We start from the raw sequence: 12671 nt of genomic DNA on the forward strand, positions 1-12671 counted from the left end.
TCAGGTGCTGTAACAAGCAATGTCTTCCATCGATTGTTGGCTATAAATCCATTCTAGGTCAAAAGGATGGATACACCTGCAAGTGTCTGACTGCCGTCTTCGCTGCTTTACGTCTGACTCCATTTTACCAGCAGTCACTCACTATTTATGTGAGTGACTATTAGTAAAATGATCTTGATGGCAAGATCTGGATTCAAGCAGCAGATTAAACGAGGTTAACCACTCCGCCAAATGGACTGCTCTGTTCTGCTGTCCGGTCTGCTTTCAGGTTTTTTTCGCTAACACATCCAGACACAGCTCACGGAGGTCAAGGTTAAAAAGTCAAAATGAGAATGCAGTATCTCATTAGATAGCCATTGACATTCCACTCATTCTATTAGGAATCACTCTAATCAGAGAGAAAATGACCCGCACAGTGACCCTCTGGTGTAGGCCGACAGACCGTCTAATCATCAATTACGGAAATAACTCTCTCTGGACTGAGGGATTAACAGTGATAAACTGTAATGTCACACATCGCCCACAAGGTGGCAACAGACATAATGTTCTGTTTTCATGTGTGCTGAGGCCTTCACTTGTCCATATTCATCTACATCTTTTTAGTATCTGGATCATCCCTCACAATCCTTCACACACTACTGTTGGAGCCGTTTTTCATCATTTGACCTTTGGTGCCAGTGAAGGGAAATCTTGATGCTGCAGCACACAACAGCAATATTTTAGTGGGGTTTCCAACTGGAGGCCCTTTCCTGTTTAAACATGATTAAAAAAAAAGCTTTTTCCCAGTTTGGTGTGGAGGAACTCGACTAACCTGCGCAGAGACACCAGTTCATTATTACCAAAAACAGGATTTTTAAAGCCGGATAAACAGCAGAACGATATCCGTTGCATAACGTGCAGTTGGCAAGTGGTGAGAAAGGCGGGAAACGCAACAAGCCAAACAATAAGCTTGTTGTGGTAACGTTAGTTCAGACTCCAGCAGCAGTCCCTCTTGTCTGCTTTTTCATTATATCTGATATGATAAGAGCTCAAGTTAAAAGGCATGCTGAATGTGTTTCCTTCCTCATTACCAGTGTTAAATCTACATATAGTGATATACATCAATCAATATGAAAAAATATTGTGATAATATTTTTAGCCATATTGCTCATGCAGCCCAGCTTCAACAGTGAAAATTAGTGACCCGGTGCTTTTATTTCATTGTTTGTTTTATTTAAATTAAAAGTACAAAATCCAATGTCAGTGCTTGAGTTAAAATTAACCAGAAATTAAAGTGTTATTAGCCTTCAACTATCATGCAATAATAAAATAATTGTACCCATGTTTACATGCTGTTCAATGATATTTCAGTATGTAACTCAACAACCCCTGTTATTGCAGTGTTAGTCTTCGTACACTAGAGGGCAGTATACAATCACTTTTAAGAATACTTCCTTTATATTCTACCAGACACACACACACACACACACACATTATTCTGTTCACTATGTATATGTGTGTTTAGTTGTTAAAATAAATAAATTGAACAGTGTATTTTGGAGTAGAAAAGAAATGACAAATATTTCATAGAAAAACATTTAGTTTCAGCTCTGAGGTTACTCACAATTGAATCTGCTGTTTTCATGTAACTTCTCAAACTAAAAACTAAAGAAGAAACAATCCTAACATGAAGATGGAACCTACATTTAGATTAATTTTATTACAGCACATTCAGTTTAGAATCTTTCTCTTTTGTTCCTTCTTTTCTCTCATTTTTTCTTATTCATTAGCGCGTTTGTTTTTGTTTTTAACAGCCGAGACAATCAGTGAACCAGTGTAACCTTCCTGTATCATCATTGTGCCAAACCTAATGCTGCTCACTCCCTTGGCTGCTGTCCAGCATCTGCAAATAATGAAAAAAGATAAACTGCATGAAAGAATACAAAGAACCCGCTACAGAAAGAGGCTGATTATGAAAAGGTTTTGAACTTCCTTTTCCCATGGCAACATTTTGAAAATGAATAACGGCGTGCTACACCTTAGCCGTTCTTGAAAGATATTATTTTTCTGTCCTGGTATGACATGCAAATAATCCCGTCTGATTCTGTAAGCATATGAATGACTGTGTGCTATCTGAAATAGTTTTTATTAGCCTGAACAAAAGCCTTGTTCATAACACAAGCAACTTACTGACTGCAGGAGCCGTATTTCTGAGCTGAGCTCCTCCTGCCGAAGCTCAAGCGCTGCCTTTTTATGCATCTCCAGCTCCTTCCTCAATCTGGTAAACAAATGAAACCAATGTCAGTTAACTGAAAATGTGCTGGGAGAAAACTTACGAAAGGGACATTTGCAAAGATTAGCTTCAGCATTTTCACTTCTACATATTGAGTTTAAACCTTTTGATGTTTTCTTACCTGAGAAAATGAAGTTTGTTTCCTTTTTATTGTGTTTGTGTCACTACGTTATCTGTTACTTTGCCATTGTGTTTTTTCCACTGAGAAAATGAACTAAATGAAAGTAAAACCTGTTTTCCACATTGGTATTCATGCTCATAGTGACACCGAAAACACATGCAAAATATAACCCAACGCATAGATAATCAGGTGAAGATAACAGTTGGTTTCTATTTCAATAGAAAGCTTACATGACTGATGTGTTTTAAGTTTCAGTATGTTTGCACAAAAACACTTTACATTACTGGAAATAGTCTGGTTCAGGGTAATAGTTCAACTAAAACCTTTAGCAAACCCTGTAGCCAAATTTCCACAGCAGGTAAAGTTTACATGAATGTTCTGACGGATGAAATATCCAGAATAATTTGTTGTAAGTTTAAAGTTTCCTCGTCGCTAATGGAAATTAGGGACTTCCTGATATTTAGTGAACATTTGACACATGGATCCCTTGCGTCGTTATAAATCTCTGTGACCCACCTGCTGACTTCAAACAGCAGAAGACACCAGACTTGAGGCAGCTGCTGATAAAAGTAACAGGACAGATTTAAGAGTAACCCCGCAGTCGTGATGTAAAATGTTTCAACGTCTGATCCCCATTGTTGTGTGTGTGTGTGTGTGTGTGGGGTGATGCCGTCCCTAGGGGCTTGCTGCACAGGCATGAAGATATACGGGAGGCCCCGAGGGACAAATTTACTAAGCATAGAATGAACCGACAGCAGTAAATCAAGTTTAGAAATTTCTCTCACATTGCAGTCGTCCAACTGGAGCAAATCTCAAAGGCTGGTTGGAAGGTTTAAAGTACAAAGCTGCAGGAAGGACGGATCAAGGGATGACGGAGGGATGCGAGAGTTTGACCTTACACTGGTTACAACTGAAATATTTATTTGCATGAATCTGACTGACTTTTATTTTGATAATCATATGATCATGAAAACCTGGTTACCTTCCCCACAGAATACATGTTACTGCTGTGACACCTTGGTGAAGGTTTTGTTCCTAAACAGAAAACAATCAGTCAGTACCTCTGTAACAATCTCTCCTCCACAAAAATAAATACATTTGATCTGTTTTACCTGCATTTCATGAGCAAGGAAACTGTAAAAGTACAGTATATGAACCTGATGCAGTGACCACAGAGGAGAGCGCTGTCCCTCTGTCATAGACTGAAACAACAGTCTGCTCTTATTGTAGCAAAGTAAATATTTCACCCAATAATTTCATAAACATACATGAAATTGTATTACTCGGTTCACTTTGCCTCTGGAAAAATCATTGACTTGGGGTCCAGGCTACCTGATACCTTGGCTGTGATTTAACTGTTATGGCAGGTGTGTGAGGGAGTCATACCGAGCTACACATGAATCTGAGACGAGCCTCCTACCTCTCTCTTCCTTTTATTGGAAGTTAATGAAACAATAAAACAACCAAACTTTAATTGCATTTTCACAGTCTGGAGAACCAACAGCAGTGTTTTTAAACTTTACACTTCACCGTGGAAACTTAACACAAATCAGATTTTTAAGGTGAGCGTAGTCGCAGAAGAAGAGTGATGCTTCTCGCAGCGAGATGCTCATTTGGCATTTTGGATACTGGTGGTCTCTGCAGGTTTTTATTAGATTCCTGCACTGCAATGACATCTTTAAATGAGCCTTCACAAATAATGTAGCAGTGATACATCAATGAAGAAAACCCTACACATCAAAACTCCCCGAGCACATCGACTGAATACTTTAGGTATCTTTCCACTGTGACAGTGAATGATCCGCACGGGCTGCCGCTCTGTTCTGCACAATGAACACTTTTTAAACGACTGTAGCACTCATTCAAATTGACACGCATTCAATTTCCAACAATCAATAAGCGGAGAGTTAAATATGTGTTTTAAAGAGACGCTGCGGAGGCTGAAGACAGGATTGATGGCTTCAGTTCAGAATGGATGATCATAAGAACGAGTGAGAGGAAAGGGGGAGGGGGGGGCTCACTCTTCCAAAGCCACATCCTCAGCACTTCCTGAGGCTAATAAGCTTGGGGGGTAATGACATACCTAGTATGTTTAACGAGGCTGATGGATGAACAGGACATGCTAGCCACATGCGTGATTTAAGGCAAGGCTGCAAGAACATGAAGTAAAGGACAGAGGATAATAAATAATAAAGATGAGCAAAACACAGCTGAAAGTGAAAGCAAAGATTTTGTACCTTGTCCTAATAACAGGCATGGTGAAACCGTCTTTGATTAAATGTGATTTTTAGAGAGTTAGAATAAATTAATACATGTTCGTCTTCTGATTTAAAAACTGAAAGTTTAGACATTATCATCTAGATAAGGTTCGGGGGTGGGGGGGTTGTTAATCACTTCACATCCATAGTATTGTAGAAAAGACATTATCCAAAGTGGTGGCATCAGCAATAACAATGGCCCCTTCCTTCCTGGAACACTATTGATCTTCACTCTTTAATTAGATAAAGGAAGTCCCTTTGTGGAGAAACAAGGTGGGCCAGCGCTCACCTACCAGTCATGTTTCAACAGAGGAAGAGCCTCAGTTCATATTCTACAACTAATTCATATTCTACTGAGACGTGCAGACACATGTTCATGTCTTTACAAAAACGTTGCTGTTGTTCCTTATTTGTATCCGTTGTTGTGTTTGGATTCGAGAATCTAAGGAGATAAGGAACGTGTGAGCACTCATCCAGAAAGGTTAAATACCAAGTGTTTTGTTGTTTTGTTGAGCTACGTTTTTATTCTTGGAAATCTGCGCTTTGTACTTACACAGGCATTTATTCTCCCACTCAGTGTCAGAGGTGCAACTTCAAAATGTGTAGATTTACCGCTCACAGCGAACTTCTACTAAATTACAGCATCTGGCTTTGTGACAGACTCCATGATTGACACAAGTTTCATAACCTTTTCAGAAGAAAAGACGCCGCAAGCTGCTGGTTTTTTACTGATAGTGATGAGTACTGATCTGAATGAATGAGTAGACAAACATAGCTAATGCAGACGTCTCTATACGGAGCACGGGGGGGGGGTTAGTGACTGGTTTGATGAGGATGGAGATGCTGTGAATGATATACTGGAGAAGACAATGCTCCCAACCACCATCATTAACTCTGAATCAACACCAAATGATGCAACTTTCTTTCTTTGGGGGGGAAGAATGGTGTCCATCCCTCCAGCAGAGCTTCAGAGACTTGGAGAGTAGATGTCAAGAAGCATCAACATGTGGTTCTGTTTATTCTACATCGACTGTCTGCACAGACTTGTTCGCATGTGTAGTCGGCTCCGTTTGATCCATCCATGCTGTCATAAATTAAGTGTCACAACCAGAGGAGGGTATGGGGTATTTCCCCAGTTCAAATGGAAAACATATTTCTAAATAAAATTTCCCAGTGAGGTGAAACTCACAAGTGTTAACGCCTACATTTCCATAGTGTTCATGTGCCTCAGATGTCTTTAGATAGTTCTCTGAAGCCCGGACGCAGGTTAGCTAACTACAAAGACTCATTGAAGGACTTCTATTTGTATTATCAATTTTCTGCTCACTCGTTCATTCGTGACACAAACACACAGTTTACCAGTTTACCGTCCTTAATACAAATACACTGTTGCCCATAAAGTTGGAATAATTTTGTTTTCAGACACAATCCTCTGTTTATTTCTATCTAAATGCATCAGTAATCACTTTTGACCAGGTGCGATGATTACATTATGTGTCTCAATTACCCAGGTGAAATGCAATAAATCACATTGTCACAATCATTTCACGGAAAGAGGTAAAACAATATTTTATTCCAACTTTATGAGCAACAGTGTATTTTGGATGGGAATTCCTCCTATTGTATATCTAATTCAATATATATACTGTATATATGTACTGTATGTTTATGTAAAAGGTATGGGTGTTCACGTTCCTCTATACGCTTGGTTTACAAACAAAAGTTAGATTTTTTTCCCACTTGAAACTTGATGTATGATTCCACTAAAACCAAACAGTATTTATTTGCTGGTAAGTCGCTGGATAAGCAACACGCCGCCCCTCATTCACTTCCCTGCATCAATCACATTTGCCTTTTTTTTTTTTCCAACACTTGTTGACTGAATGAAATACACTGCAGATCAAAGCCTTAATTAAGCCAAATGGTCTTAATGCTCTGTTATTTACACTTCTGGAGCTGGACCCCAGCCAGGAGGACAGAGGAAGAGAAACGCAGGCGGGAGCTGGGTACTGGTCTATTCAGCACTTTTCACAGCATGATTCAGTTCTACCCTTCGTAAATACACCTTTTATCTAACAAGCATGCAGAATGCTGGGTTGTATTGTGCTGTTAACACTATTTTTTAAGTGTATTAAGTGCATTTCAAGAATGACTTGTGCTATTAGTGCTACTAAGATGATTTTTTATCAGTTATACTAAAACATAGAGCTGTAGCGAGGAGAGGGGAGTGGTTGTATTTTTATAAACCAGGGCCCGACAGCCTTCACAGTCCACAAAACGCTCAACTAATGCAACATCACAGCTGCTCAGCACGGACTATTTAAAATATCAGGAAGCTCAAAGGAAACCTCTGCGAAATAACATGTTTTATGAGCTGCTAAATGGCTTACTGCTGTGTTTACATTTTGTTTTATTCTATTTTGCTCCTTTGTGTTTTATTTGCTTTTATTTCCCCGCAGCATTTAGTGTTTACTCTTTTGTGTCTCATAAGGATTATATTCTGTGACTAAATGTAATTGCGAGCAAATCTGGTGCTGCAAACTGCGTCTGTGTGTCTAAATATTAAAACCTCCCTTAGCATCCAGACAGCTGATGGTACTCACCTTAGACAGGTGCTGTCAGTGAGAGGTTTCTGACTGACAAACAGGCTCTCCGCTCTCAGAGACGCTGTCATTGCTTCAGCCACACTCAACTGCCGATCCAGGTCTGTAGTCAAGAGTAATAAATCACAAAAATGACTTCTCTCAAACGAGACAGACACGTACTGTAGGTGCATCGTTAAGACATTTGCTGAGGTGGCTGAGACGATGGGACTAAGTTTAGAGCAGCCACCACCATGACCTTGCAATGCTCTTGCTGTAACACGGTGCTGTTTTTGTTCCGAACACACCTATACCTGTCTTCTTTCTATTGAGTATGCAGACTGAATGTGTGTGTGTGTGTGTGAAGTCAAGCAAATTAAAAATCAAATTTCACATCAGTGATGTCCCCTCCAACCTAACCATGAGGCCAGAAACTAACATGGTTTATGACCAACATCTGGGCTCAGTATTAAACTGCTTGGCAGCGTGGTAGAATTATCAGATTCTAACTGGCTTGGCAGCAGTTACGTTTATAGCCCTGATTTCCGTCGAAGTCAAAGACATGACTTTAATAACAAGCTGGAAAAGTGATGGTTTGCTATAGACTGTGTGAATGTATTTTAAAAATGGGGTTATAAACTGAAAACTGTGAGAAGTCAAAAAAAGTTTAGCAGTTCTGCAGCTGCTCTTTCAGAACCAGATTATCCGAGATACAGTGAACATTTGGTATTCACCTCTCCGGCTGTTATCCAGACCCTGTAGTTCAAGCTGGAGCGCTCTCTTCTGCTCCTGCATGGAGCTCATGTGCCTGTTACTGCTGCTCATCAGCTCCATGTCTGCTTGAGGAGGGAGAGAAGAAGGGAGATTTAGATTGAAGTTAAACTGCTCAACCAAAGAAAACTTCTTTTGCAAAAGGTGCAAAGTGAGCATTTTTGAACTTCACTTAAACTGTACACACAATCACATAATGGTGCTCCCTTGAGCCCAGATATAATGAGTAATGGGAAGACGTTGGTTGCCATTGGCAATAGGAGCTATAGCCTTAATCTTGTGGAACTAATGAAAAGAGTCGAAACCAAATTAAAGTATAATTTATCATTAAATGTTGAATGTTGCTAGACTTCAAAAATATATTATACTGTCTTCTAATAAACCAGTGCCATGAAAATTCTCTACAACAATCACTACATGAGACACATGTTCTCAAAACTCCTAACTTTCTGATATCTTACTTTTTTAATTGCTAATTATTTTTACCAAACACACGAGTGGTGGTTTGTTCACAACTAGAGTGTCATTAGTGCTGCAGAGGCCAGGTGAGTTCGTTTGTGAGCTGTGCAGAATTTAGATATTGTAATAAAATGAGGTATTTTACAGCTCAGAAGCTTTGTACAGAAACTAAATCCTGTCTTTTAGCCACTGACAGATTTTCACACGGAAGGATCGTGTTTTTTTGAGTATATTTTTTAAGCGTTTTTCCACAATGATAAATTCTTCTCTTTCCAACACCTTCCAGCTTCTTTCAGTCTGTGATCCGTGCAACATCCTATTATTAATTAAAAAGTACAGCTTTTCATTTTCACACTCTTCAGTCGTGAATCTCATTACTGAGCTCTGATTTTCATTCGGTTTTTTTCATTCTCCACTCACCTTCAATAGATTTAAATAATATTCTTACTGAAATCATATTGACTACCTCTTCACTGTGTCAGCGATATACTGTCAACATGTCGGGGATCGTGCCCATGATTATAATTCAACTACCTACTACCACTTGTTCATCTACTTATACTCTATAATATACCAAGACTTAAATAATAATTTTGAAATGAGGAGTCAGGGCCTACATCTGCATTATATAACGTCTGTCTCCTGTGACAACAGTACAATAAACAGTGTTTTATGACCTTTGTATAATGATTCCACCTCCCTCTCCAGGTCCAGGATCTCAGTGTGTGTTTGGCTCTCGAACACTGTTTCTCTGTTCCCTCGAAGACTGAAGTCACTGTTGAACCTTGAGATCTCTTGAAGGAAGATTTCCTCTTCTTCTTTAGACTCCCTCTTTACCTTGGACTGGTATGGAAAGCAGGATCATGAGAAATGCTCACCAACAATAATGCAAATACAGATTGCGATGCCACAACGACTTCTGCTATTAGTGATATATATTTTAATGATACAATTTTATTAAAATCTCATTCTTTAAGTGAAGGCATCGCAGTATTTCACTTTCACTTTTGTGCAGTCTCTTACATTTCCATGGGTTTGTGTATTTTCCTACCCCACAGTGCTCCCTGTGAGTGGGCTGACAACCTGGGCTTGTGTGGGCATATAATGTGATCAATGAGTGTATCCCTCAAGAGTAAAACAGCATGCTTTTTGTTAAGGGTCTCTTACTACATTAGCATGTGTCTGGGATTAACTAAGAAGTATCCTTTAGCGAGAATGACAGCTCTTTAATCAAACCGTGTTTACACGTCAAAAAAATGTGGTGGATAGCTTAACGTCTGTGAGTCAAATACATGAAGTCATTTCACAAACGTTTCAGCTTTGCAAATACACAGATTTGCTGCTTTTCTTTGTTTTCTATCATTGTTAATGTAATTTATTTTGATTTTGGACTGTTGGACATTTTATAGACCAATTAATCAATTAATTCCAAAAAAAAATTGAGTCTGACAGAAATATGGCACAGCTGAACTAAGAAAGTCTGCTGATATGAATGATATGCCTGATATGGTAATGTGTATCCATATTACATATAACCTTTACTATATGATATGTCAATATTGATTCAGGCTTCAACCTACTAGACGTTCCCAGAGATGTCTCTTCTGGCAGAGCAGCTCCTCAATTTTCTTCAACATCTGGTCTTCACATTTCTTGATCAGGTCGTGCTGCAGCCTCATCACAGACGACTGCTGCGCCTGGAGCGTAAATAAATGAGTGGGAAATTAAGATGCAACCTGAGAGACAGATGTACAGAGAGGGAGATGCATTACTGATACTTTACATGTCAGAGAGATGTTACTGATCCCAGCGGAGGAGAAATGAGATGTGATGAAAATTCTAGGGTGGGTAGGTAGCGCAATCATTATGTATTGTATACTGTACTGTACTGGGAAATGATGAACGAAAATGACTTGTTCCTTTGACTATTTTTAAAAACAGAGGTTTCAGCACATCTATATATACCACTCACTTTCTAACTGTTCTTATTTAGTTCCCGCTGTCTTTTATTCTGTGTAATTGCGCGGTACGTCCCAACAGGAGAGAAAATTGCCACATTATATAGGAAGGTATATTCATGGAGGATGCTTTTTAAAGTTGCCTCAGGCATGATTTTCAGTGCAGCTTTCAGTCTATTACTCGAGCTGTCAAGAAGGAAATGAGTTTATTGCTTCTCATACAGTAGTGGAGGAGCTCCTGTACGTTTCCATCGAGCGGAATCAGGTTCCAAGTTTTCTAAACACTATAATTATCTTAAGACAGCCCTGACATACTGTGAAACATTACATCATGTGAGCTGTAAACACACTGAGCTGTAAACACACCCTGTGTATCCCTATGATGTAAACAGTTTCAATATTCCACTGTAAGGGGTCAGAAAAGGTAAGTCTTCAGAGGAATTTAATACTCAGACAGACACAGTGTTCTATTTCATTAGATCTACTCATTTGCTCTTTTGATCGGATGTCCACTTTTACAAGTACAGGAACAAGTTGGCAATATTTCTGAAAGGTCAACAAGCTTGCCTTTGACATCATATCTCACACATACTAAAAGGTTTCACTAATGCTATCCGGTGGAAATTAGCCATTGATTTTACATTGGCACTTGCAATCGATCCTATGCACTGTTGATGAAACGAATGGGAAACATTAAGTATTTTAAATCATAAAGCAGATCAGCTCGTCAATATGCCAATATGCACTTCTTTACCTCATGAGTGAATGCTACTAATTCTGTATGACTCAAGGTAAAGCAATTACATCTATGTATTTTACAACAAAATAAACTTTATGTATTTATAATACAGAAAAAAAATCATAAAACATCTCTGTTTTATAAGTCTATCCTATTGGATAAACAGTAAAATTATAAATTTCCCTCTTGACACCATGGACAATATATTAACAAAATTATTCACCAGTTCTTCATGTACAATTTTACTGATCCTAGTGCAACAACCCGCAACACTTATCTAGATGTACTGTTCAAAGTCAAACTAAATGATATGCCATGATGCAAAAGAGTACCATGCTGTGAAAATATCAGGTTGTTCTGAATCACCAGGAGCCTACCATCAAACGGGCAGCAGTAACATTCATCACTTATTTACGCTGGCTTACTTTGAAAGGTACTGAAATTGTTGAAAATCGACTAGAACCCCCCCAACATCATGAATTTCCCTTAGGGGATAAATAAAGTATCTATCTATCTATCTATCTATCTATCTATCTATCTATAACAACAAGTCTGTTAATATTTAATAAGCCATTAAACATTATAAAGGTGGCTCTAGTCACAAAATGTAATTATAATTCATCTATTAGCAACACATAAATGAGAACAACTAGACTGTAATGTAGCCTCACCTTTTCATCAAGTTCCTCACTGGCCTTTTCATACTTTTCTGTGCCGTTCTTGATTTTCTCATTGCATCTGATGATGGCTACTTTGACTGAAACAAAAATAACTGATTAGCTAATAACCTGCCAAAGAAGACCGCAATACATTGAGCAACTTGTCACAAATCACTGTTTATAATGTGACTTAAATATGAGCATAAGAAATACACCTTAAATTATATAAACTGAACTGTGGGTGGATAAAGAGGGGGACCCTCCCTTCTTCATTGTTTATGTTGCTAACCCAGCTAAGTAGCATTTTAACTAGTCTTCCAATGTTAGCTACTAGCTAACGTTATAGTTTATCGTGTTAGCTTAAACGTCAGTCATACCGTCTTTGAATTTCTGTGTCTGTTCAGTCAGTTGATGTTCAGTTAGAAGGATTTGTTGAAATAGTGCGTCTAGACTCATTTGGAGTCAATAGCTGACAAACAAGTAATCTGGAATACAAGTAACAGATACCACTGTATGTTACATTAGCTAACAGATAGTTACCCGCGGGAACTAACCTAGTCACTCGGTAAGCTAGCTCCGCCTCTGACGCAGTTTGACGCGTCATGCCCCACCCACGCGCTGACACGGTTGGTTTGTTTTTCCCCTCTACACACAGCAAACAAGACCAAAAGTCCTGATAAAAGTTATTTTTTGCGAAGTTACTCGTTTGAGAGAGTGGAAACGTTAACAGACGCAGTTTTGTAAAAAAAAAAAAAAAAAAAAAAAACAGTTTAAGAAAACTGCTGAAAAAATAATAGCTTGTCAGCGTAGCTAGCATTAGCTAAAATCATGCTAGCAGTAGTTATGTTTGTC

The 12671-nt window shown here is 38.7% G+C and overlaps 1 protein-coding gene across 2 annotated transcripts; it reads right to left on the bottom strand.

Moving 5' to 3' along the window:
• Positions 1 to 10: 10 nt before the first annotated feature.
• ccdc172 (coiled-coil domain containing 172) lies at positions 11 to 12454 on the bottom strand. Of its 2 annotated transcripts, none has more exons than XM_056394752.1 (8): positions 12360 to 12454; positions 11832 to 11917; positions 10044 to 10160; positions 9141 to 9306; positions 7968 to 8069; positions 7255 to 7357; positions 2170 to 2257; positions 11 to 1882 (listed from the first exon to the last, which is right to left on the bottom strand). In XM_056394752.1, the coding sequence occupies exons 1-8, from the start codon at positions 12421 to 12423 to the stop codon at positions 1847 to 1849; spliced, it is 762 nt and encodes a 253-aa protein (XP_056250727.1). In that variant the 5' UTR covers positions 12424 to 12454; the 3' UTR covers positions 11 to 1846. The 2 variants fall into 2 exon arrangements, with proteins under 2 accessions (XP_056250727.1, XP_056250726.1); XM_056394751.1 differs by lacking the exon at positions 12360 to 12454 and adding an exon at positions 12197 to 12349.
• Between the last annotated feature and the right edge of the window lie 217 nt (positions 12455 to 12671).

The sequence above is a fragment of the Seriola aureovittata genome, chromosome 14 (assembly GCF_021018895.1).
Source record: "Seriola aureovittata isolate HTS-2021-v1 ecotype China chromosome 14, ASM2101889v1, whole genome shotgun sequence".
In the NCBI taxonomy this organism is placed as follows: Eukaryota; Metazoa; Chordata; class Actinopteri; order Carangiformes; family Carangidae; genus Seriola; species Seriola aureovittata.